Below are 27,545 nucleotides of genomic sequence, written 5' to 3'. Positions count from 1 at the left end.
TAGTCCTCTCGAAATAAATGCCAACATTGCATTTGCCTTCCTAACCACCGACTCAACCTACAAGTTAACCTTAAGAGAATCCTGGACTAGGACTCCCAAGTCCCTTTGCACTCCAGATTTCTGAATTCTCTCCCCATTTAGAAAATAGTCTATGCCTCTATTCTTCCCACCAAAGTGCATGACCTCACACTTCCCCACGTTGTATTCCATCTGCCACTTCTTTGCCCATTCTCCTAACCTGTCCAAATCCTTCTGCAGCCTCCCCGCCTCCTTAATACTACCTGTCCCTCCACCTATCTTTGTATCATCTACAAACTTAGCCAGGATGCCCTCAGTTCCTTCATCTAGATCATTAATGTATAAAGTGAAAAGTTGTGGTCCCAACACTGCCCCCTGCAGAACTCCACTAGTCACCGGCCGCCATCCTGAGAAGGATCCCCTTATCCCCACTCTCTGCCTCCTGCCAGACAGCCAATGTTCTATCCATGCTAGTACCTTGCTTCTAACACCATGGGCTCTTGTCTTACTGAGCAGCCTCCTGTGCGGCACCTTGTCAAAGGCCTTCTGGAAGTCCAAGTAGATAACATCCATTGGCTCTCCTTTGTCTAACCTACTCGTTACCTTCTCAAAGAATTCTAACAGATTTGTCAGGCACGACCTCCCCTTGATGAAACCATGCTGACTTTGCCTGATTTTACCATGCACTTTCAAGTATTCTGAAATCTCATCTTTAATAATGGACTCTAAAATCTTACCAACGACTGAAGTCAGGCTAATCGGCCTGTAATTTCCCGTCTTTTGCCTCACTCCCTTCTTAAACAGGGGGGTTACATTAGCAATTTTCCAGTCCTCTGGGACCCTCCCTGACTCCAGTGATTCCTGAAAGATCGCCACTAACGCCTCCACTATCTCTTCAGCTATCTCCTTCAGAACTCTGGGGTGTAATGCATCTGGTCCAGGTGATTTATCCACCTTCAGACTTTTCAGTTTTCCTAGCACCTTCTCCTTGGTAATGGCCACCACACTCACCTCTGCCCCCCCGACTCTCTTGAACTTTGGGGATGTCACTCGTGTCTTCCACTGTGAAGACTGACGCAAAGTACCTATTCAGTTCCTCCGCCATTTCTTTGTTCCCCACTACTACTTCTCCAGCGTCATTTTCCAGCGGCCCAATGTCCGCTTTTGCCTCTCTCTTACCTTTTATATATCTAAAAAAACTCTTGCAATCTTCTTTTATATTACTGGCTAGTTTACCCTCATATTTAATCTTCTCCCTCCTTATTTCTTTTTTAGTTGTCCTCTGTTGGTCTTTGTAGGCTTCCCAATCCCCTGGTTTCCCACTGCTCTTCGCCGCATTGTATGCTTTCTCTTTAGCTTTTATAGTGTCCCTGACTTCCCATGTCAGCCATGGTTGCCTCGTTCTCCCTTTAGTATGCTTCTTCTTCCTAAGGATGAATTTTTGCTGTGTCTCCCAAATTACTCCCAGAAACTCCTGCCATTGCTGTTCCACTGTCTTTCCTGCTAGGCTCATCTCCCAGTCAATTCTGGCCAGCTCCTCCCTCATGCCTCTGTAGTTGCCTTTATTCAACTGTAATACCTTTACATCTGATTCCAGCTTTTTCCTCTCAAATTGCAGGGTATCATATTATGGTCACTTCCTCCTAAGGGTTCCTTCACCTTAAGCTCCCTTATCAAATCTGCCTCATTAAACATCACTAAATCTAGAATTGCCTGTTCCCTAGTGGCTCCACCACAAGCTGCTCCAAAAAGCCATCTCGTAGACATTCCACAAATTCCTTTTCTTGGGATCCACTACCAACCTGATTTTCCCAGTCTACCTGCATATTGAAATCCCCCATGATCACTGTAACCTTGCCTTTCTTACACACCTTTTCTATCTCCTGGTGTATCTTGTGTCCCACATCCTGACTACCGTTCGGTGGCCTGTACATAACTCCCATTATGGTTTTTTTACCTTTGCGGTTCCTCAACTCTACCCACACAGATTCTACATCACCTGACCCTACATCATTTCTTGCTATCGATTTAATTTCATTTCTTACTAACAAAGCAACCCCAACCCCTCTGCCAACCTGCCTATCTTTTCGATAGGATGTATATCCTTGGATATTTAGCTTCCAGTCCTGATCCCCTTGCAGCCATGTCTCTGTAATGCCCACCACATCATACCTGCCAATTTCGATCTGCGCCACAAGCTCATTTACCTTATTTTGTATACTGCGTGCATTCAGATACAACACCTTCAGTCCTGTATTTCCCGTCCCCTTTCTCATTGTCGTCCCTTTATCTGATGTGCTTGAAGTTAGATTCCTAGCCCTTTCCAAACACTCTGTCCTATTTTGTGTTCTGGAGACTTTAATAGCCTCTCCTGGGCTCTCCTTTCTTTTCAGTTTTTTCATAATTTTCCATGAAGTTGAATCCACCCCCCCACACGCTAACCTGCTGCTTTGTTTCCCATTAGTCATGCTTCCCTCCCCCCCACTTTCTTGTTTAAAGTCCTGTTGACCACCCTATTTACCCTTTTCGCTAGAACATTGGTCCCAGATCAGTTCAGGTGGAGACCGTCCCAACCAAGAACCAGACTGAAGACTGCACATGTCTAGGGAACTTATCGCTCACATCTGTCAGCTACTGCAAGATTTGACGATACGGGGACATGGAGGGCATCCACTGCCAAGTGAAAGTGACCGTGGCGCTCAATTTCTATGCCAGTGGCTCCTTTCAGGCCTCCACAGGTGATCTCTGTGGGATATCAGAAGCCTCCACCCACAAATTCATCCATGAGGTCATGGATGCCATCTTTGCGAGGGCACACAACTTTGTGCATAGACCAGGAGAGACGGATGCAAGAGCGATTGGATTCGCCCAAATCTCGGGATTCCACAGGTGCAGGGTGTCATCAACTGCACTCACGGGGTGCTCAGATCTCCATTGCAACACGTGGTAAACTACATCAACCACAAGGGATTCCATTCACTGAATGTGCAGCTGGTGTGTGACCACCAGAAACGCATCTTGCAAGTCTGGGCACGGTTTCCAGGGAGTGTGCACGACTCCTACATTCTCAGTTGGTCACAGATCCCTGGAGTCTTCCTGGGTCCACAGAGGCTGCAGGGTTGGCTCCTCGGGGACAAGCAGAGGCCGTGGCTGATGACACCCGTGCAGCGGCCTCAGACTGCAGCAGAGCGATGGTATAATGAGGCTCATGCTGCAGCTCACAGCTTGGTGGAGCAGACCATTGGGATGCTGAAGATCCGGTTCTGGTGCCTGAACGATGAATAAAATGGAAATTAATAATAGTAATGAAAATAATTTCTTCTTCATTTGTATTTTTAAATTTTTATTTATTTAATTATTATTATTTCTTTCCCACTTATTTTCATTATTATTATTTCCATTTTATTCATTGTTTTATCCCCAGCTTTTAGCCTTTTCGATCTTTTTTTCCCATCACCGTCCCCTCCCTCCACCCGACCCCCACTAGGGCCATCTGTCACTTTCCAAAGTGCTTACCCTGGTCCTGCCATTATCACATTCTGCTTTCTACTCTTAATGTCACCATTAGCACCTCCTTTAGCCAGAACCACCACTATTAACAACCCTTTGACCTTTTGTTTATGACATCTTTCGCAATCTCTCCTTTGCCTCCACCTATCGCTGGCCTTCTATCCAGCTTCACCTGTTCCGCCCCCATCAAGCAGTATATATTTCACCACAGTTCTACTTCCCTTTAGCTCTGAAGAAGAGTCATTCAGACTCATAACGTTAACTCTGTCTTTCTCTCCACAGATGCTGTCAGACCTGCTGAGTTTTTCCAATATTTTTTGTTTTTGTTTCAGAACTCTTCCCGGGATGTCCAGGTAAACGGACACGTTCCCAATCCTCCTGAGAATTCCACCCCCATCTACATTGACCTCCCCAAACTCCTCCTTCCCAGTTCCAGGGTTCGTGTCTGCCTCCGTGTCCCCATCAAGCACCCTTGATATCCCTTGTACCACTACAGTCGCACCCTCATCGTCTCACCCTAGCGGCTCACTCTGCCCTCTCTCATTCTCATTATCCCCTCCTATCACACCCACCCTCATTTCGCTCCCCAGGAGGCAGTCATCGACTCCACATAACCCTCCCTTGCACGTTCACTTGGACATCCCACCTTTTACTCCTTCCTCAACCTACTTACTTCTTCCTCCACCCTTACTCCTTCACCCCCGCCCCCAAAACCTTCCTCCGCCTGGAGGCCTTCCTCCCCCTGGACTCCTTTCCTCTCTGAGCTCGTTCCCCCAACTGGAATCCTGCCCCCCTCCGAACTCCCTCCTCCCCATCAACCTGAAAATGACCCACATTCCTACTCTCTGCTTTCTGTCTGTTAACAAATCCTCAATGCATGTAAATATATTACCCCTAATCCCATGAGCCTTAATTTTTTGCAATGACCTTGTTTTGCGCTTTATTGAATGATTTTTGAGAGTCCAAAATTTTGGAAGATAAAAACCGATGCATCCGCTGGACTGGATTTTCCTCTTTGAGGTGGGAAGTGTGAGTCGAGAGACTTCCTGACATGGTGATGCCACCTCCTGCCAACAGTGCCCACCTATGTTAATTTGATGGTGGGGTGTCGGGGATGGATTGGAGTTGGAGCTGCCATCTCTTTAAGTAGGCTTGGAGGTGGGAACGGAGTCAGACAGATGTCAAGGCAGGCATATTCGAAGGCCCGCCTCCAATCAATGGGACATTGGCCCATTTCTGTACTTGACTTTTAGGTATCCTAGCATTCACTCCTCAACCCCAGCCATTCCATGCTCCCTCCATACCCCCATGTCCCCTTCATCCCTCCATATCCCCCATGCCCACTCACCCAGTATCCACTAAAGCAAGAACTCATAAGCCCTACAATAACCTTGGGAGTGTTTGAGATGCCCATGAAACTGTGAAAATAAACAAACAGCCATTCCAAAAGCTCTTCAAAAAACTTTAATAATCTTAGGAGCTCATAAAACTGTCAATAAAGCACATTGCCATTCAACCTCCATTAAAAAAATCCTCTTAAATAAATATAAAACTGTCAACCTTTCAAAAACCTCTTCAAAAAAAAATCCTCTTGGGACCTCATAAATTTGTTAATTAAAACAAAGCTCATAGTCCCCTTGACGGCTGTATCAACAACCCATGCTGAGATGAATCCATTTGTGGGATTTGGAGCTCAGCAAAGTATTCATAGTGAAATTCCATTGCAGAACAAACCCTCCAAAGCTGAATACATTAAAGCCTTTGAAGTAGTGGAACAGATGGCTGTCTGTTTCCCTGCATCAAAGGCTGAACACATAGCTGACCTGTCAATCAAACAGCTCAGCCATCTGCTCCACTGCTTCAAAGGCTGAACACATGGCTGAACTGTCAATCAAATAGCTCAGCCATCTGTTCCACTGCTTCAAAGGCTGAACAGATGCCCTGTCAATCAAACTAAAGTTTGAAGCACATGGCACATTTAAAACATTAAAATCTGAATCTCAATGTTTTTCAGTGTAGAAGAACACTTTATCCACTGGTTAAAGTACTCTAATTCATCTGAACACTTCCACAATACTGGCCAATTTAATGGTCACTTAGCTTTTAAGAACAAAGCCCTATCATGCAGCATCTAATTATGATGCATGAAGTTGTCAATGTTTAAACTTATTTGTCAAAAGGTTCCTGGCTCCACATTCCCCTCCCATGGGTCACAACCCCTTTGCATGAACTACATCTCCTTCAGAAGCCTTCCGAAGCCACCCGACTCCATGAAAATTGCAGGGGTTCTGAAATCACCACCCCTGCAATGGAGCCGCAGATGTCAGACTGCTGACTGCAGGATTGCTGCACTCGCGCCTTTAACCCCAGCCCTTGAATATAGCATTGGATGGAAATAAGGGCGGAAATCCTGGAAAGCTGCCTCCTTTCCCCCCGCAAACCTGCACTGGGAGGGCAAAATCCATCTGACTATCTCTGTAGTCACCTCTATCAAACCTTCAAGGTGTAGGACATCATGTCCCAGTGATTTGTTGCTTTTTAGTTCTATTAATTTATCCAGTACTGTTTCTTTATTAATATTAATGTCCTTAAGTTCCTTATTTCCTCTAGAGCCTTGGTTCCCCAATACGTCAAGAATGTATTTTTTGTTTCCCCTAGCATGAAGCAGATCCAAAATGTTTGTTTAATGTCTCTGCCATAGCCTTACTTTCCATTATAATTTCGCCTGTCTCTGTCTGTAAGGTACCTGCACTTATGCTTGCTAAAGTTTTCTTTTTCAAATGCCTGTAGAAGCTTTTATAACCTATTTTTATGTCTCTAGCTAGCTACTCTCATATCCTACTTTCTCTTTCTTTATTAATTTCTTGATCCTCTTTTGCTGAGTTTTAAAATCTCTCTAATCCTCAGGCTTAGAACTCCTTCTGGCAACATTTTAAGTCTCTTCCTTCAGTCTAATTCTAGCTTTGAATTGTCTGGTTGTACCATTTTTTTCTGAGGATCTTATATTCTTTATTTAGTTTTTGAGTGGGGCCTCTTGAAAACTCTATAACTAAAACTGGGCATTAGCAGTAAGTTTCTCAAAACATAAGTTTGTGTTTCCCACTTACTTAAGATGCAGAGGTATTAGTTATTGAAGTCAAATGACTTTCCCTTGGCTCTACAGAAGGCCTCGGATTCCGTGATTCCATCCTCACCCTGCCCCAATCTTTTCAATCATAAGGCAAAAGCTTCACTGATTTAAATAAATTTATACTAATAGGAGAGATAAAGAAGGATCATTTACCACCTAAGTTGTACAAAAAGCTCAGTGATACTGTTGTACTAATGTCTCTGTATGAAGAGAGTTACGCTTAAGTTTATGTTAATTCTGCTTTGCTTCAATTACAGCATCAGCGATGATGAGAGTTCAGAACAAAAAGAAGTTCAACTTGCTCGAAGGAGAAATAAACGGGGCATTCCTCCCATTGCTCCCAATGCTTGCATTAAAGATGCTGCATCAGCGGAGATATTTGATGATATCTGGCGGGATGTGATTGAAATGTTGGAAGAGCTAATCAGGAAACAGTGGGAAAATACCCTTTCAGGTATTGGAGATCAAAGACTCAGAAGCTGTTGGTTTGATGTTAAAGCAGTTCAATCTATTCTGAATTCATTTTTTGTAAATGAAGAGCACAAATTAATTTATTTAAACACTGAATGCTATCAGGAAAACAGTTGAACCTGTACTTGCAGTCAACTGTGACGCCACATCTTAGAGTCATACAGTCATAGAGTTATATTCTCTGCAGCACTCACCTTCTGATTCAATATTACAATCAATTCATCTAGCCAATCACAAATTGCAGCAATTAATTTCACCTAAATAAAAAAAAGTTGCAAAGATGTTTCACTGTCATGATAAATATATTAGATTTAGCCACGTTAGAGGGTCAAAATTCATAAACTGTGGATGTTAGGCCAGAATTTAATTTAAAAATAAATGTGAATCTAATGACCATTATTTATTTATAAATCGTTCAGCATCTTCAGGTCAGCACAGATACGTGGTTAAAGATGAAAATCCAGAAGTTGTCCTTGGCTCATTGCTCCACCATAAAATGCACAAAAATGGATTCTTTGCTCAGCTCCCCATTTAAATGTATTGAATGGTGGAGTCTCATTCTTTTAGATTTCAATGGTTGTTGAGACTGTTTTTTACTTTTTCTTTCTGTCCCTCTTAACCCCACCTTTGCTTCCTTCTTTATTTCACTTTCTGTCCCTGATTTGTATCCTCTCCTAGCTGATTTCCTGATTCAAACTCTGAATGATTCATTAACTATTCTCCAATCTGGTTTAAAAGACCTACAATTGTTTGCCCTGTTTGCACATGTCTCCGATGTTCTGTACAGGAAGCTGTGTTGTTTCAATCTCCCACTTGTCGCAATTTTTAATGCAAAAGCTCATGGATATTTAACAGACAAGAGCAAGTATAACAAAAATGGGGGGTGTTTGTGTGTCAGTTACAGGTCTTCTATCAGGCTAATTGGTTAATAAGTTGAAAGACCCCTTTTTCAGGTTAACAGAGAATCTATGCAGATCAGAGATACATGTATTTGTAGTTTGGGTGGATCTTTTCTTACAGTGGTGACTTTGATTTGTTTTAGTTCTTCATGGTATGTGGGCATCACTGGTAAGGCCAGCATTCGTTGTCCAATCCCTTGAACTGAGTGGCTTGTTAGACCATTGCAGGGGGCAGTTAAGAGTCAACTGCATTGGAGTCACATGTAGGCTAGTCACATGCAGGTAAGGACAGTAGATTTCCTCCCCTAAAGTGCATTAGTGAACCCGATGGGTTTTTACAACAATTGATAGCCACCATTACTAGCTTTCAATTCCAGATTTTATTGATTCATTGAATTTAAATTCCAGCTCTTTGGTGGGATTTGAACCCTTGTCACCAGAGCATTAGTCTGGGCCTCTGGATTGATAGTCCAGTTACCATAAGACCATAAGACATAGGAGCAGAAATTAGGCCATTCGGCCCATCGAGTCTGCTCTGCCATTCAATCGTGGCTGATAAGTTTCTCAACCCTATTCTCCCGCCTTCTCCCCGTAACCTTTGATTCCCTTACCAATCAAGAACCTATCTATCTCGGTCTTAAATACACTCAATGACCTGGCCTCCACAGCCTTTTGTGGCAATGAATTCCATAGATTCATCACTCTCTGGCTAAAGAAGTTTCTCCTCATAAAAGGTCTTCCCTTGACTCTGAGGCTGTGCCCTCGGGTCCTAGTCTCTCCTACTAATGGAAACATCTTCCCCACGTCCACTCTATCCAGGCCTTTTAGTATTCTGTAAGTTTCAATCAGATCCCCCCTCATCCTTCTAAACTCCATCATTGAGGACCCAGAGTCCTCAAACGTTCCTCATATGTTAAGCCTTTCATTCCTGGGATCATTCTCGTGAACCTCCTCTGGACCCTCTCCAGGGCCAGCACATCCTTCCTGAGATACGGGGCCCAAAATTGCTCACAATATTCTAAATGTGGTCTGACCAGAGCCTTATAAAGCTTCAGCAGCACATCCCTGCTTTTATATTCTAGTCCTCTCGAAATAAATGCCAACATTGCATTTGCCTTCCTAACTACCGACTCAACCTGCAAGTTAACCTTAAGAGAATCCTGGACTAGGACTCCCAAGTCCCTTTGCACTCCAGATTTCTGAATTCTCTCCCCATTTAGAAAATAGTCTATGCCTCTATTCTTCCTACCAAAGTGCATGACCTCACACTTCCCCACGTTGTATTCCATCTGCCACTTCTTTGCCCATTCTCCTAACCTGTCCCAATCCTTCTGCAGCCTCCCCGCCTCCTCAATACTACCTGTCCCTCCACCTATCTTTGTATCATCTGCAATTACGTTGCCACTAAGCCACTGTCTCCCCTTCAATGACACCAGAATGTCATACACTTGTAACCGAGCTGTCTGCTCCCACAGGGCTTTGATGTTGTGCTGTAAATTGATAGGATGGGACTTGTCCCTGCATATGCATATAGTGCAACTTTCTAACCACAGTCTGGGGCTTGTTGATTGGATGCAGTGGAGGTGCTTAGAGTGAAATGGAAGCAGATCAGGGTGGAAAGATAGAGTAACATGGGCCTTGAAGTTACTTAAGCCCGGGGTAATATTTATATAAAAACATTCAACTTGTTTATCTGAAATTCCTTTGTCTGCCATTTTAGTTACTCATTTAATGTAAATGGGTAAAAGCCAGCATTAAAATATGAAATGTTGTCCAGTTAAGGAGTTGTACATTGTTGCCCACGATGTAATTACAAGAGCATTTAAAAGAATTAGAAAGCATGTTAACTTATCTCTTTTTTAATCTCTCCAAATTCACAATGTTAGCACATGATTAGAAGAGTGCAATCTGCTGAGCTGATGGCAGCAGGGGAGTGCATGTAAGGAGCTAAACAATAGAGAAAGGTGTCAGATATCCAAGGCCCTCTTGGTTCACTCCCAGTGTGTGGTAAAGTGAGGTACCCTGTCCCTTTAAGAGAATGCAAGTGTACTGATCATGTGACAGCACTGACGAGTCACTGTACAGCGCAGGCAACTGAGAACTGTAAGTCTAGTTCTGGAGGTTTCTGGGTGAGTACGTATGATCTGGCGCTCTGCCCTATGTCTCAATAAACCATCACTGTTTATTCTTACATCAGTCTCTCCCCGTCATTAATTGCAAGCAGCAATTGATGAGAACATAGGAAGGCATGCAATTAGAGTTCAGTTGGCCAATGAGCTCGTTTACCCAAGACATCAAATTGACGATGAGGATAAAGAACAAAAGAAAATAAATTTCAAGATGGGTGAGCAAAGCATTGGAAAGAGCATCTGTACTTCCCTTGTGAAATAGGTGACAGCCGGCAATCAGAGCAGAAAGCAGTGCTGCAGTTTAAAATAAAAAAAACCCCTGCAGAATCACGATCGCAGGGATCCCACCAAAGCTCAAAAAGAGCACGAAATGCAGTAGAGAAAAGCTGACAGCTGCAGAGACAGAGCTAAAAAAAAGCAGTGACTGTTCTTAAAGTGGCAATACATTTAGAAGGGTAAATACATGAAAAATGGCTATGGACAGAAAATTATAAGAGACCCCAGAGAGAACGCAATTCTGTGGTAAGCCAAACACCTAAATTCGTCATTACCTAGTGAGCCGATTGGAAGTGCAGTCCCCTTGCAGTCATTCGCAATGCTGCATTTTGGATGTGCGGATCCATTTGACCCCATTACAGATAACTAGTCTAAGTATGTCGAAAGCCTAGCATTCTTTTTTACCGCTAACTACATCATGGGGAGGGAGGAGAAGAAAAGGGCGATTCTTTTGTCCTTATGTGGGAGCAAACCATACAGGCTGATCTGCAGCCTTACGTCACCTAATGTCCCACATCAAAGACTTTCAACGAGTTGATAAAAATTCTACAGAGCCATCTGAGACCAAAGCCCACAGTTACTATGCAGAGCTTCAAGTTCAATTCAAGGAACAGGCTTCCGGAGGAGACAATAGCTGACTATGAGGCTGTTTTAAAGGCATTAACTGAGCATTGCGAGTTCGTAACGTCCATTAGTGATATGTTGAGAAACTGGCTGATATGCGAGATTGGAGATGATGCTATCCAAAGGCGTTTGCCAGCCGAACCTAGTCTAGACTTCAATAAGGCATTAGAATTAGTTACTGCGATGGAAAGTTCTGTTAGAAATTCTGAAGTTATGAAAGATACATAAAATGGCGGCATCCATCTGTTGGAGCTGGACAATCCGGCAACAAAAGGCGTGAAAACTTTAGACTCCACGAAAAGACGGGAAATGCTCTCTAGCCCAAGGCCATTGAAAAACAACGGTACTGCAGTGAAAACCCACAAAATGAATGAGAGAAATACGCCCAGACCTCCAGTGAGCAAATGACAACTCAAACAAGTCAAGTGCTTTTTCTGCCACCGCTATGGCCACATAAGGCGGCACCACAGAGAAAGGCTAAAACAACACTATAAAGGCAGAAGGAAAAATCATGAAATATGCCTCATGGAAGAGCCAGAAGAAATAGAATCAGACATCCGTTTGTTATATAACCTCAAAGTGGGTAGAATTGAACCAATCCAAGTAGCTATAATGATCAACGGACAGCCTATTACGATGGAAGTTGATATGGGAGCATCAATGTCCATCATTGGAGGGCATACATTTAGATATCTAGAAGGCTCTGATTTCTCAGAAGAGCTGTCAGAAAACCCAACTACTGAGCTCATTCACGTTCAGCTTGCGCCTGAGTCTAGTCCAGCCAACAGTGAAATTAAAGTGAAGACAGAGATATGGGTCAGTGCTACCAAGAAAAGGACACTCAGGAAGAAAAAGTGACATTATCAACAGCCATCAGAAAGGAAAACTAATTTTTTTTTTCCTTTCCCTCTTTCTCATCACACGTCATGTAGCTCATCGCTGTATTGCTTTGTGCTTGTTGCCCTTTATCTGTTTCAGCTTGGAGGGGAAGGGCAGCAGGAGTAAACGTGACTGCACCCGGAAGATGGTGAAATCATCCACTGAGGGACATAGTGGGCAACTGCCCCTGAAAAGGAGGTCTCAGAAACACCAGCCGAGGTTGTTGGGCTACGACTCTCAGCCCAAGAAGGCCTCCTGAGAGACTTGACCTGTAAATAGTTATCGTGGAAATAGTTAATGTGTTTTAAGCTTGTTAGCTGTACATTTAAGTAAAGGATGTGGTAAAGTGAGGTACACCTCTGCCTGCCATAAAACAAAGTTACCATCTCAGCTATGCTTTCTGAAGCATTCTGAGTTAGCGAAAGTGGCATCCTCATTAGATTTTGCCGCAGATGGTTCAGTTTTCGGCTTGAGAAGACTTCAAGCTAAGACCAAAGTCCATAAAACTGTGATTAGTGACTTTCTTTTCGCTGATGACTGTTCCCTAATTGCCCATTCAGAACAAGAAATGCAACATAGCATGGACTGCTTCTTATCTACATGTGATCCTCCGTCTCATGATCAGCACCAAAAAGACTGAAGTCATGTACCACCCTGCCCATAAAAACAGTACATGAAGCCAACTATTACAGTCAATGGTCAAAGGCTTCAAGCAGTCGACAAATTTACCTGCTTCAGCGCACCCTTTCCAGAGTAGTTTATATTAATGTCGAAGTGAACACCAGAATAGCTAAGGCTGGCGTTGCCTTTGATAAATTACAAAAAACAGTTTGGGAGTGAAAAGGAATTATTCTCTCAACAATAGTGAAAGTATACTTAGCAGTTGTTCTATTGTATGCTTGTTAGACATGGAGAGTTTACTCCAGGCCTTAAAACAAGCTACATCACTTTCACATGACCTGCTTGAGAGACTACTGAAGATTAGTTGGCAAAACCAGGTTCATAATACTGAGATTCTCTCCCTGACTGATGTGCTTAGCATCTACACTCTGCTGAAGCAAACTCTGATAAGCTGAACTGGATATGCTGCCAGAACGCCCAATTACTGCTTGCCAAAAAAGCTGTTCTACAATGAGCTACTTGACGGAAATGCTGACATGGAGACCAGAAAAAAACACTTCAATGACACCCTGAAGATATCACTGAAGAGGTTCAACATCACTCCTGAGACACGGGAGAACCTCACGTAAGATCGCCTTATATAGTGCAGTCTCAGCAGCAAAGACGTTACCTCCTGTAAACAGAACAGAGTCACAAAGGCCAACAGGAAACATGAGCTTCTGCAACAAAGATACGTGTGTATCCAGGATGCAACAAATTCTTTCATGCTCAAATTGGTCTGATTGGTTATCTTCAAACATATTGCACGTGAAATTTAACCCATTGAATTCTAGTCAATGTCATAGTTATCTTCAACCAAGAAGGACAAACACAGGCATCATCATAAGAATTCCACGTTCCCCAGAATTGGTGGATTGCATTGCATTCAGCAGTGTCCTGGAGTAGATGGGTGCCCAGGATGCACCTCTAGGGATGATACAATTTAGTTTACTTAAAATAGATGACCTCTTCACTGATGTAGGTTGCTAGCAGGTGAGCTAAAAGAATTATAGAACCATGCAGCACAGAAAGATGACATTTGGCCCACTGTGCCTATGCTGGCTCTTTGAAAGAACAATCCCATCCATCTCACTTCCCTGCTCTTTCTCCTTAGCCCTGCAAAATTTTCCTTTTCAAGGGATTCTGCTATTATTTAGTCAGCTTTGCTCTCTTTGTAATCAGGGAGAAAATAATGACACATAAAGGAGAGGATTTATACAGGTTAATGTTCCACAGGTAGGAATACAATACCACAGTATTTCAGGTTCTATCTAATAATGCGTATGACATTTAGGGACTCTTTAATTTCAACTTGGAATACTGGTCAACATATGCATAAATTCCATTGACATTTGTAATTTGGATGCTTAAGGTGATGCTTTTATTTTAAGAGATCCTGTTATAAGCTGTTAAAAAAAAAACTTCGAACTGCAAGATCTGTACTCTGTGTGGTACCTTTTTGTTGCTTTAACCAATTTATATTAAGCACATTAAGCACCTGTCTCCTTTATAATTACATTGAAGCTACCGATGAAGATCTTTGCACTATCTGACACAATGCAATCTTTGTGTAGGTGACACTGTATCCTTCTCTCTCACACAGTGTAATTGTTGCATTTCCTTTTATCTCCTACGCTGGCCACAGATGAGGATAAGCAGACAGTGAACATGCAGAGTACAATCATGAGCAAACTGCCTCATATCAGTGACTCTCGAATCATAACAAACTATAGCATTCCACCATCAAGAGGCTCTGAGACACGTGTCTTGGCATTAGGTACATCCTTCATCCACTCTCAGGTACAGTTCCAGTCTGTAATGTACTTATAGGTGTGATCATTAAAAAATTGCAGAACTGTCTAAATTTCATGGTAAATGCATGACAGATTTGAATTGCGAAGCACATATTATGCATATTGTGATTTGACAGAAAGTTGTTTTAAGAGGTTCACAGTACTTAAGAGGTATAGAATAACAGAATCAAGCAGTCATTAATAGCTTATATAAAAACCTCCTGTTCCCCTTGGCAACTTAGTTGGTAATTTTGTTTATCCACTGTAAAACTGATTGATATAAGACCAGGAAAGCCCCAAATTCAATCTTGGTCTTTGCTGTGTGGTCTGACCTCAGCTAGGAAAGAGAGAATTTAACCAGGGTTCTCACTCTTGATCACAAGCTGGAGACACCTGCTGGAAAGTGTGTCTGAGTGACTGTCAGCCTAACACAGTATTAAGTCGGATGTGATGATGCTGAGCGGAATCTTGTGTTCTCCCCTGTGGCAAGTTTGGTCGCAGGGATGCCACCAAATCAGGCAGGATGGTGGCAGGTGGGGACCCCACTACGATCCAGCCTCCACCCCAATTAAGTCCTTGTGGAACAAGGCCCATGGACGGCCTTCCCTCCATGCCACCAATTGAGGCCTTTAAGTGGGCAACTAATACGTACTAAGGGCCTCTTCTCACAGCCGCTGATATTAACCCACGTGGGGTTGTATGTGGGCTCCTGGGGGTGGGATGGCAATGGCGGACGGTGTCCTTCATTCAAAGGCAGTCAGTGCCTGATCAAGGGACCTGGCATCAGAAAGAGGGGCCTACTGAGAACCAACCCACTGCCCTTGCTGCCGACTCTCCTCATCCACACTCCCCCACCCCTTGGCCTCCTCCTGCCATGACTTACCTGTGGCCTGGGATCCAGAGATGATACTAGTCCTTGGGTGAGTGTCTTACCAACAGCAGCCAAAGCCTCCCCACTGGTGCTGCCATTCATTAGAGCTGCCGACCTCTGATTGGTCAGCAGGGCATACTGGGTGGGATTTCTTGCCCCCAAATCCTTGATCCCGAGGAATGCATGCCGAGCCCAGATAAGTGCCTGATCTGCATTTAATAATGCTGGGCCTTTCCTTAATGAGGCAATGCGCATTCCAGTTGATGGCAAGACCTTTGTTGCCTCCATTAAATTCCACCCACTGTGTGTAAAATAATTTATTAACATTCACTCGCTAGGCTCAACTGAAAAATAGTACATGGCCAGGTATTGAAATACAGCTGTCATCCATGGAATCAGTATAGATCAACGACTTCAGAATTTTAAAAAATTTATTCATTCATGGGATGTGGACATCGCTGGCTTGGCCAGCATTTATTGCTCATCCTTAATTGCCCTTGAGAAGCTGGTGGTGAGCTGCCTTCTTGAACTGCTGCAGTCCATGTGGTGTACGTACACCCACAGTGCTGTTAGGAAGCAAGTTCCAGGTTCTTGACCCAGCGACAGTGAAGGAACGAGGATATATTTCCAAGTCAGGATGGTGAGTGACTCGGAGGGGAACTTCCAGGTGGTGGTGTTCCCATCTATCTGCTGCCCTTGTCTTTCTAGGTGGTAGTGGTCGTGGGTTTGGAAGGTACTGTCTAAGGAGCCATGGTGAACACCTGCAGTGCATCTTGTAGGTGGTACACACTGCTGCTAATGTGCGTCGGTGGTGGAGGGAGTGAATGTTTGTGGTTGTGGTGCCAATCAAGCGGGCTGCTTTGTCCCAGATGGTGTCAAGCTTCTTGAGAGTTGTTGAAGCTGCACTCATCCAGGCAAGGGGGAGTATTCCATCACACTCCTGACTTGTGCCCTGTAGATGGTTGACAGACTTTGGAGAGTCAGGAAGTGAGTTACTCTCTGCAGAATTCCCCAGTCTCTGACCTGCTCTTGTAGCCACAGTATTTATATGGCTAGTCCAGTTCAGTTTTTGGTCAATGGCAACATTCAGGATGTTGATAGTGGGGGATTCAGTGTTGGTAATGCCATTGAACGACAGGCTCACCACCCCCCTTCGTCCCAAAACAGCGGTGGCCTGGTTGCAAAGGCCATTTTTTAAATGTACTTTTTTGAAAAAATTTAAGTGAACATACATCCGTATCGAAGCACCACCTTCTTCACTTTCCGGCCATGGAATTCTGCTGCTGCTTTCAAGCTGAAAGGCCTCTGTCCTCCAGCTTCAAGAGTCCACCTGGCAACCATTAATTGGACACTCTGGGGAATATCGAATTGAGTAACTGAAGCCCTCAGGGAATATCCTGCATAGTTTTTCACTAAATTGTATCAAACAGAACAAAATACTCTGATTTGTGTATAAATAGATTTGTAACCTTCCTTACTATTGTTCATAAAATTCCTGATAACAAATAAGGGCCCATGTTCATATTGTTAACATCTACTGCAATAGGTCGAATAATTCAAATGGTGAAAGTGAAAATGAATTTGGGATTTATTCTTCATAGAGTTACGGGCGGGAGGGGGGTTAATTTAAACTGTACTAATTTCCCCTCTTGCCAGCCGTCTGTAAACAGAAAGGTGTTTTGATTTGCTTTTCCCTTATAAGTGGTGGCATATTTCCCAACCCCTCGGTTTTGGTGTGATCCAATTTCTATTGATGTCTCCACACCAAACTTGAGATAGGATGAACTCAAAGGATTAGTTTATTTGCACACGCTCAAAACGCGGGAGGGGTTTCGCAACGTAGCCTCCTTTTGCGGAGACCTGCAAGCTGAAAACCAATGCTGGTTAATTCACTTTTCTGGTGGTGATGACTTCACACAATGAGACGAATCAGTCTTGGAGGTGATGGTACAGAATTCCCAGTAGTAGCAGTGTAGATGGGAGAGGGTGGGGTGGGGGTCAGGTATGCTGCTGCTAGTTAGATGGTAAGATGGCAGACTGAGTTTATAGTTCAGCAAGGCCCTATAACTGGTTCCACCTGCTAAAGGTTCATGTCACATGACTCACACCTCTCCATGTTGTCTTTGTGAAGGGATGTGTACCCCTCATCTGGGTTCCCAAGATGGTTAAAGGTCCCAATCATTAAGAATTGAAAGGAAGGTTGTGGGATCCTTTGTCCTAGCAGATGAATAGACTCCAGCTGACCAACCTGGGTTAGGAAATGCAGATGGCCTTTGTATAGTTCTCCTTGAATCTGGTCTGGGCAGCCCGCAGGATGTCATTAGTGTCTCTTCAGAGATAATGAAGTTTCCCTGATACTGCCAGAAAGCTCCTTTAGTTCGACGGTCATACACAGATATAGCTTCAGCCATTTTAAAAGGTCTTTGTCCAGTTTTTAAAGTTTTAGAAATAACCATAAGGATATATATGTCTATTTTATAAAAGATATACAGGGTGATGTCTTAGTCCCCTCACAATAGACACGAGTTCCCAAGTTGGTTCTTTTTGAGAATTTACAAATGTGTTTCCATATTAGTGGAGAAATGCCCAATCTAAGTTTACTTCCCCAGCTCAGTCTGAAACCCTAGAAAATTGTGCCAGTCCTTGGACTTTTTTTCTGGTCAGCTTGCCAAATGACAAAATTCAAAACCTACCCCATGGGCAGGACTTTCCCTTCATCTGGCGGGTGCGTGGGTGGGCCTGGGAATGGCCACAAAATGGACCACTGCCTGCGATTGGGCTCCGACCGCGATTTCACGCTGGCTGGCCAATTAACGGCCAGCCAGTATGAAATGCACACTGAGACCCTCAGCACTGCCAGGGTGGAGGCAGGACGACTGCAAGCACTGAAATCTGTGCATTCGCAGGGGAGCGCGCACTGAAAGCTCTCCGAAGGCACAGAGCTGCCTCAGAGAGCAGAAGAATTTTAAAATGAAAAATAAAGATTTTAAAAATAAGGGAAACATGTCCCCATATGTGACTCTGTCACATGAACAGGGACATATTAATTATGATGTTTCAAAATTTTTTAATAAATTACTGTTGGAAACCTCATCCTGCCTGTGGATGAGGTTTCCTCAAAAATGCAAAGGCCGCCTGGCCGATTCACCTGCTCACCAACTGTAAGGTTGGACGGGCAGTGAAAAATAGGATTAAAATATTTGATTAATGGCCTTAATGGGCCTCTTAATTGTCGGCGGGCGCACTGCTGTCTCTCGCCAGTGCCCACCGACCGAAATATCGCGTGAGCGTGAGATGATGTCGGGATGCTCGCCTGACGTCATCGCAGGCTGTTTTACTCCCGATTGGGCTGGGCGCGCGCCCGCCTGCGGGACATAAAATCCTGTCCTATGTTTAAAATTCTTATAACCAAACAATGTCAATGTCAAAGAAGTAAAGTTCCTCTTTGTCTGATCTGAAGTACACATTCCCCCCTTAGAGATACTTTAATTTTGCCCTTAATTAAACATAGCATCAGATCCAGATGGAAATGTAACAGCAACCTTGTTCTATATTTCCCATGCGAGAACTTGTCGCCAGGTAAATGGAAAATGTTACACAGGATATATCATTGTGAAATATAATGCTCTGAACATTGACTCACTGCACTTATTTACTACAAAGAATTAGAAAAGACAATCTAAAAATGGCAATGGGAGGTATTAGCAGATGAGTTTGTTTATGTGACAGGTGTCTGTGTTTTTAATTGCAGACTTCACCCATTAAAAATACCTGAGTTAATACCTAGATTAAAATAGTGGACATAGGGATGTCCTATGAGCCCATTATACCTTTGCCCGTTGATTCTACACAGTAATTAAAAATCAGCAAAAAGATAATAGAGGATGTAAAATCACAAGTGGAAGTAAAGGAATCACTGGGGCATTAGGGGGTGCCATTGAGTACCTCTAGGTGCTAAAGTACTTAAGAATAAGTGGGGCCCTTGAAATAAGAGAAGTGGGAGAAACAAACAGTCGTGTAGAAATTAGCATTTTTCAACGGTGTCCTCTCCTATAATTGGAGAGGTATGAGCTGTATCCAAGTATATGAGCAAAAGGGATTAGGAACATAATTACTGGAGTGTTTTAATATTCAGAAGCAAACAAGCAGATGGACAGCAGCTGCAAATATTTCAGGAAAGACAGTAATAATGGAAACTGAAAATATTTTTCAGTTTATTCAAGAAAGAGGAAGCATCTGGAAAGATTCCAATTTTAAAAAACACACACAGATTAGAAGCATAATCTTGAGGGATTGTCGATCTGCATAGGTATGCTCATTATGCAAGATATAACAAGAAAGCATTGGCCTCCATCATAAAGGAAGTAATTCAAATAATTTTAACATGGAGCGATTTTCAAGAAGTGCCCAGAACAGGGGCAAAGTTCATGATGCAGCCATTTGGTCCACCCATTCATGCCAGTGTTAGGCACAAGTCACTTTGAGGTTCAGTGAGCTTGTTTTGGAAAGGCAGGGTGTAGATGAGGGTAGTGTAGTTGATGTACTTTATATGGGTTTCAGCAAAGCCTTTGACAAGGTCTCACATGGGAGACTTATAAAGAAAGCAAAGGCACATGGGATACAGGGTAATTTGATAAACTGGATTGAAAATTGGTTTAGTTGTAGGAGACAGAGGGTGATGACAGAAGGATGCTTTAGTGACTAGAAGCCAGTGTCCAGTGGCGTACCACAGGGATCTGTGCTGGGTCCCCTATTATTCATCATTTATATAAACGACATAGATGACTATGTGGGGGGTAGGATTAGTAATTTTGTGGATGACACAAAGATTGGCCGGGTGGTTAACAGTGAGGTTGAGTGTCTTGGGCTACAGGAAGATATAGATGGGATGGTCGTATGGACAGATAAGTGGCAGATGGAATTTAATCCTGAAAAATGTGAGGTGATACACTTTGGAAGGAGTAATTTGACAAGAAAGTATTCAATGAACGGCATGACACCAGGAAGTTCTGAGGAACAAAGGGACATTGGCGTGTGTGTCCAAAGATCTCTGAAGGTGGAGGGGCATGGTAGTGGGGTGGTGAAAAAGGCATATGGGACACTTGCCTTTATCAATCGAGGCATAGATTACTAAAGTAGGTAGGCCATGTTGGAGTTGTATAGAACCTTGGTGAGGCCACAGCTGGAGTACTGTGTGCAGTTCTGGTCGCCACATTATAGGAAGGATGTGATTGCACTGGAGGGGTTGCAGAGGAGATTCACCAGGATGTTGCCAGGGATGAAACATTTAAGTTATGAAGAGAGGTTGGATAGATTTGGATTGTTTTCATTGGAGCAGAGAAGATTGAGGGGCGACCTGATCAAGGTGTACAAGATTATGAGGGGCATGGACAGGGTGGATAGGGAGCAGCTGTTCCCCTTAGTTGAAGGGTCAGTCATGAGGGGACACAAGTTCAAGGTGAGGGGCAGGAGGTTTAGGGGGGATGACGGGAAAAACCTTTTTATCCAGAGGATGGTGACGGTCTGGAATGCGCTGCTTGGGAGCGTGGTGGAGGCAGGTAGCTTCATATCCTTTAAAAAATACCTGGATGAGCACTTGTCATAACATTCAAGGCTATGGGCCAAGTGCTGCTAAATGGGATTAGGTAGGTAGGTCAGGTGTTTCTCACATGTTGGTGCAAACTCGATGGGCTGAAAGGCCTCTTCTGCACTGTGTGGTTCTGTGATTCTGTGAAATCAGTCATCACAGGTTGTGCTAAGAGAAGAAGGAAATCCAGGAAGTGGAGTGGGGAGTGTGGTGTCAAATGGGCCTGGACCGGGTGGATATTTTGTTTGGCGGGGCCTTCCAAATCTCTTGGACATTTCCTAGGTCGTTTTATTGCGAGACATCCAGTGGAACATTCACACTCAGTATAGGTCTCTGAATTACATATTTAAGTGTGCTCCTACCTGTTTCAGATGGGCAACCTGTTCAGCTATTTGAAGGACCACCTGACAATTGCATTAGGCAGATCTTAAGTGTCCAAGAGAGACAGTATGGCTGACATGCACATCCCCCCAACAATGTTAAAATGCTGGATGACTATTTTTAGATTAATCATAGACAATTACCAGTTTAAAATTGTCTGCAATGTTTCCATGCTAATCAAGGTTCATGAGAGAAAGACTGTATTGCTAAATGTTGCAGTTCTTTGAGGAAAGACTTGACTAAGTGGATTTTCTATAGAAGAACCATTTCATAAAGTGACTCAAAACAGTATTATCTATAATGAGAAAACTTTTGAGATTGAGGAGAACATTGAGAATTGGGTAATAAACTGGATTTATAAGAGGAAACAAACAGAAGCTAAAAGTACCTAATGCTTCTCCAATTGCCTTGGTGTGGTCCAGTGGTTGGTGACCAGTGCTCTGTTCACCAAGGAAATAATGTGCAGTGAGTTTTCTTAAAATCCTTCCTTGGTGGGTGGTCAGAACTTAAATGTTAAAGTTATGACCCTTGAGTGCCACAAACTTGCTGTAGTGACTTTTTTATGCTGACAACATAAATGCTATCCTGGAATTGTTTCTCTCAGCCAAAAAGCAAAATATTACAAAGCTGGTAAACTGAAATACAATCAGAACATGCGGAACCACTCAGCAGGGCAGACAGCATCAGAGCAGAAAGTAAAGCATGGTCAACATTACATGTCGATGACCTCTCCTCAGAGCTAATGTTTGTTGGATGGAAGATGAGGGAAAGTGAAGGCCATATTGTGGTTCAGAGTGGGAGGAGAAGGGGTGAGGGTGGAAATGCAGGAAATCGGAAAGACACGATCAAGGACTGTTTACCATGGTGGAAGGGAATCCTTGGTAGCAGGAGAAGACGACCATTTCAGAATTTCTAGTGTGAATGGTCATCAGAACAGATAAGATGAAGGAGTAACTGAGAGAAGGGAATGGAGTCCTTACAGGAAGCAGGGTGGGAAGTTTTCCTTAGTTTACGACTGAGTAAACTTAATAGTAAACATCCCATCCACATCCTGTAACCTCTGTTAAACCTAGCCATTTTTTCACTTTTCCTTGCCGGAGCTTGGAATCTACATTGTTCTGTTTTTACCTACACTCTTTTATCTAATGCCGCAAGTTCCAGCATTTCAAACCTTGGATTGACTAGTCACATTGTATGCATTCTTCTTATAGGCTTATCGCATGACAAGCACTTATCGTAATGATTTAAATGGTGTGATGACAATTCAAGCCAAGCCACTTCAGCAGAGACATGCAGGATTACCTGACAAAACACAGTGAGTAGTGCAGTAAAAAATATTGCAAACAGAAATTTGTAGTTTGTGATGTGAAAACTCTTGAAAGAAAACATTTTACCTGGAATTTGTGAGATGTTTAATGGTGAACTGTCAGCATTCGCCATCATTATCCCACTGAATCTGACTACAAATTCAGGATTTAGCACAAAATGCAGATTAACGTGGAAATCCTGAAGTTGTGCTCTGTTATTCACTGCTCTGCTGCAGGCTTTGCTGAGCCCTACCTCCCTCCCAGTGTTGGCAATCAGTGAAATTTAATTGATCTCAGTGAGAACTTCCCTTTTACTGCTCTCATATTGCTGATAGAAACCACATATAAAGTTAGGCCTTGTTCAGTTAGGTATGACTGAATTTTTAGCGTAAGTAGAAACAAATAAGTACAATTGATAGTCATTCCTGAGACATGGCTGCAGGATGACATAGATTGGGACCTGAATATTAAAGAGTATATGACAATTAGGATGGACAGGAAGCTTGGAAAAGGTGGAGGGGTGGCTTTGTTAATTAATGATGGCATTAGCACAATAGAGAGGGATGACCTATGTTCAGGAAACCAGGATGTAGAAGCGGTTTGGGTAGTGATGAGAAATGATAAAGGCAAGAAGTCACTTGTACAGTAACCACATGATAGGACAGGGTATAAAGAAAGAAATAATGGGATAAAAGCAAAATATTGCAGATGCTGGAAATCTGAAATAAAAGCAGAAAATGATGGAAAAACATAGCAGGTCTGGCAGCATCTGTGGAGAGAGAAACAGAGTTAATGTTTCAAGTCCGTATACTCTTCTTCTAACTCAAAAAAAAACAATCACGTGGAAGTAGCACTGAGCAATTTGATGGACCTGCAGGCTGACAAACCCCCGGGTCCTGATGAACTTCATCTGAGGCTCTTAAAAGAAGTGGCTAGTGAGATAGTTGATGTGTTGGTTTTAATTTTCCAAAATTCCCTAGATTCAGGGAGTGTTCCATTAGATTGGAAAATAGTGAATGTAACTTCTTCATTCAAAAAGGGAGGGAGACAGAAAGCAGGAAACTTACAGGCCAATTAGCTTAACATCTGTCAAAGGGAAAATGTTAGAAGCTATTATTAATATGTTATAGCAGGGAACTTAGATAAATTCAAGGTAGTCAAGCAGAGTCAACATGGTTTTGTGAAAGAGAAATCATGTTGAACCATAAAACGTGCTGTAGATAAAGGGGAACTGGCCGATGTACTGTACTTAGATTTTCAGAAGGCATTTGATATGGTGCCACATCAAGGGTTATTGTAGAAAATAAAAGCTCATGGTGTATGGGGTAACATATTGGCATGGATAGAAGATTGGCTAGCTAACAGGAAACAGAGAGTAAGGATAAATGGGTCATTTTCTGGTTGGCAAGATGTAACGAGTGGCATGCTATAGGGATCAGTGCCGCGGCCTCAACTTTTTACAATTTATATAAATGATTTGGTTGAAGGGACTGAAGGTATAGTTGCTAAATTTGCTGATGACACAAAGATAGGTAGGAAAGTAAGTTGTGAAGAGGACATAAGGAAACTACAAAGGGATATAGATAGGTTAAATCAGTGAGCAAAGATCTGGCAATGGCGTATAATGTGGCAAAATTTGACATTGTCCATTTTGGCAGGAAGAATAAAAAAGAAGCATATTATTACATAGTATAGATTGCAGAGCTCTGAGATCTGGGTGTCCTAGAGCATGAATCACAAAAGGCTAGTATGCAGGTACAGCAAGTAATTAGGAAAGCTGATAGAATGTTATTGTTTATTGCGAGGAGAATTGAAAACAAAAGTAGGGAGGTTATGCTTAATTATACACGGCATTGGTGAAACAACATCTGGAGTACTATGTACAGAATTGGTTTTCGTACTTAAGGATATAAATGCATTGGAAGCAGTTCAGAGAAAGTTCACTAGACTAATACCTGGAATGGGCGTGTTGTCTTATGAGGAAAGGATGGACAGGCTGTGCTTGTATCCACTGGAGTTTAGAAGAGTAAGAGGTGACCTGATCGATACCTATAAGATCTTTAGGGGTCTTGACAGAGTGGATTTGGAAAGGTTGTTTCCTCTCGTGGGAGAATCTAGAACTAGGATCTAGAACAGTTTAAAATAAGAGGTCACCCATTTAATACAGATGAAGAGAAATTTTTTCTCTCAGCGGGTCATGAGTCTTTGGAACGTTCTTCTTCAGAGGCATTGGAAGTGGAGTCTTTGAATATTTTTAAGGTGGGGCAAGATAGGTTCTTGATAAGCAAGAGGTGAAAGGTTATCAGGGGTAGGTGGGAATGTGGAGTTGAGGTTACAATAGATCAGCCATGATCGTATTGAATGGCGGAGTAGGCTCAAGGGGCTGAGTGGCCTACTCCTTCTCCTAATTTGTATGTTTATTTAATGGCAATCTTAGTCATAACAGATCTGGCCCAGAAAAAAATAATTTTATATTTGTGGGAAGTTGTTGAATTCCGCCATTATGAATTAATGGTTAGATTTTTAAATGCTTTCTTTTAAGTTTGTTCATGATACAGCTTCTACCTTCACCCCATATGTGTGCCCTGATCTTTATTTTGCTCTCTGTAAAGCCTTTAAAGTGGTTTGATTTTGATGGTTTTATATTCCTGGTTGGCTGTCTGTGGAAATTTGTTAATGTCATTGGCTGCTGGAACAGCTTGATGAGTTCATTGCAGCTCCACACTGGGAATCCCCATTAAATTATGCTACAGTCGGCTGCACGGCAAGAGAGGTAAAGTTCTCACCACAGAGGTCGCTAGATCTCTCAACGAGGCTTTCTTCAAGGTCAGTCGTGAATGTCCTTGCAGCACCATAGACTAGAAAATCTGAGTAATCAATAATAAATATTCTTTTTAAATATGTGCGATTCCATGGTTGAGGGGCTAGATTGGGTGAATAATCTGCTCTCAGGCCTCTGAAAATACTGTTGCTTAGGTTGATATCAGAAGGTATACAAGAAATTGCAAGAAAGTTACAATTTTTCATTTGATGTTTCCATGATTTCTCTTCCTTCCCTAAATCCCTTTACCACTTAACCTCACTCTCCTTACAAATTTCCTCAAAATTCAGCTCTTCCACCAAGCTTTTAGCAATCTCCACTTTCGCAGCTCGATGCCTTTTTCCACATATATATTTGTGAAGTGCCGTGGGTATTCTTTTTAATGTTAGAAGCACTATTAAATGCAAATTTTGTTCTTGTTCTTGCTGTTATTTCTGGAGAATTCAGCTGACCATAGAGGATTCATAAAGAAGAAAATCACAAAGAAAAACCTGGGTCCTACTATTCCACAGCACGACACTGGGTGTTGATAAATCAGTAAAAGACTGATTGTTCCTTTCAAAGTTTGAGTGAAATATTTAAAATAAACTAAACCCCGGAATTCATCTTTTCAAAACAAAATAGTTTACTTGTAAATCTTTGAGAAGGAACCAATCAGTTTGAAAAACATGAATTAGTTTGGATTTTCAAGGAACTGTTTAAGCAGGTTCCCACTGTGACAAAAAATTCTAGAAAAAAATATTGATAATTAATTTAAAATTATTTGGGAAGGATTAGCTTAGTTCTTGAGTTGTGTTTGCTTTATGACTTCGTTGGATGTGATGCTTTCCAACATTCTATTTTCCTTTTTGATTGCTTTTTGTACCTTTCCAGTAGCTTTTTATGATTTGTGCACTTACACTCCCAAATCTCATTGTTCCTAGCTTCTCAGCATTAAGACAATGCATGGATTTATCTTTCTTAAGTTCAAATTGGATGACTTCACACTTGCCCACGTTAAATTCCACCTGTCATATTTGTCCTCAATCTTTTAATTTGTCCATGCCCCTTTGCAACATCTTGACCACACCTGCACTTCTTACTTTCCCTCCTAAATCAGTTTTTTTTTCTTTCAGGACAGGCTAAGGGAAATAAATTAATTCTCCCTAAAAATGAGAATCAATTTGGATTTTCTTATGACCTTAATTCACAGGAGCTTTCAGTGAGCAGCTATCAGATGTGATCCGTATTTTTTCCCCCCACCTAAAGGTGTGACCAGGATGAAAAACAGTTAATTACAGGCTCCAGTATTTTATCCACAATACGAAATCGCCAGGGTCGGAATGTAGATCACAGTGTGCTCTCAGCATCCCGCACCATGCAGACATCTTCACGAAAGACAGGTGCACAACGTAAGCTGCCGTCACTTGGTTCAGAGCTGTTAAAGGCGAAGGCTACCAATGTCTACAGTGATGAGATCCTTCGAGGAACTAAACTGTGAGTGGCATTTCTTTTTTCAGTAATGCTTTAATTCAGGTTTGAAAAGTAACAGTGTAGCTCTTTTAAAGCCAACCAAATAAACCAAATCAACAAAATGAGGGATAAAATAAAACACAGCCCGTAAGTTAGGGTCACTGCAAAACCAAAGACAAAATTTAAAGGAAACTTACAACATCAAACCAAAATGTGAAAGTAACAGTGTGGATGCACAGAGAATAACTGGGAGTGAATTGAAGGTGATTATCTATAAAAGTTGAATCAAAATAATGAATCTGAGTCACTTAACCTCAGGTTAGTTAACAGCCTTAACTCTGTCTCTGTCTGATTGGCTGATTAGCTTGCTTGCTACCTGCCCTGTTGCTGGACTCCATAGATCTCATTAAGATGGCGCCAAATTCAACATGACATCTGAATAGAGAAAAACTATGCCCTAGAGTCTGCAAAATCTTTGTGGGCAATTTTTCTCAAAGTCAGCAGTGCCAACCACAGAGTTCAGGCCAATATTTTAGTTTCAAATCTGTGCTTGGATTTTCTTCCTGTTTTGTGTCATCAGTAGCTATTTGTATGGGCAATGAATGCCAGTGTGCCTGTTCCTCAGGCACTGGTTTTCACACATTTTTGTGTCACTTTCTTTAAGAACTTTAATGGAGGATGGGGAGAGTGGGGGAATTCTCCTGATTTCATGCTATAACTAACATTCCCTTGAAGGG

General features: G+C 42.5%; 1 protein-coding gene across 3 annotated transcripts in view; it reads left to right on the top strand.

Moving 5' to 3' along the window:
- The window catches only part of fam149a (family with sequence similarity 149 member A), a 144,633-nt gene that overhangs the window by 67,280 nt on the left and 49,808 nt on the right, over positions 1-27,545 (top strand). For all 3 annotated transcript variants that reach the window (XM_078548704.1, XM_078548720.1, XM_078548713.1), the window contains exons 7-10: positions 6,916-7,112; positions 14,242-14,396; positions 22,440-22,543; positions 26,605-26,832. In XM_078548704.1, coding sequence (XP_078404830.1) covers positions 6,916-7,112; positions 14,242-14,396; positions 22,440-22,543; positions 26,605-26,832 — 684 coding nt within the window. The remainder of the gene's footprint in view (positions 1-6,915; positions 7,113-14,241; positions 14,397-22,439; positions 22,544-26,604; positions 26,833-27,545) is intronic.

The sequence above is a fragment of the Cetorhinus maximus genome, chromosome 1 (genome assembly GCF_964194155.1).
Source record: "Cetorhinus maximus chromosome 1, sCetMax3.hap1.1, whole genome shotgun sequence".
In the NCBI taxonomy this organism is placed as follows: Eukaryota; Metazoa; Chordata; class Chondrichthyes; order Lamniformes; family Cetorhinidae; genus Cetorhinus; species Cetorhinus maximus.
This window is presented reverse-complemented; position numbering and strand designations above follow the sequence as displayed.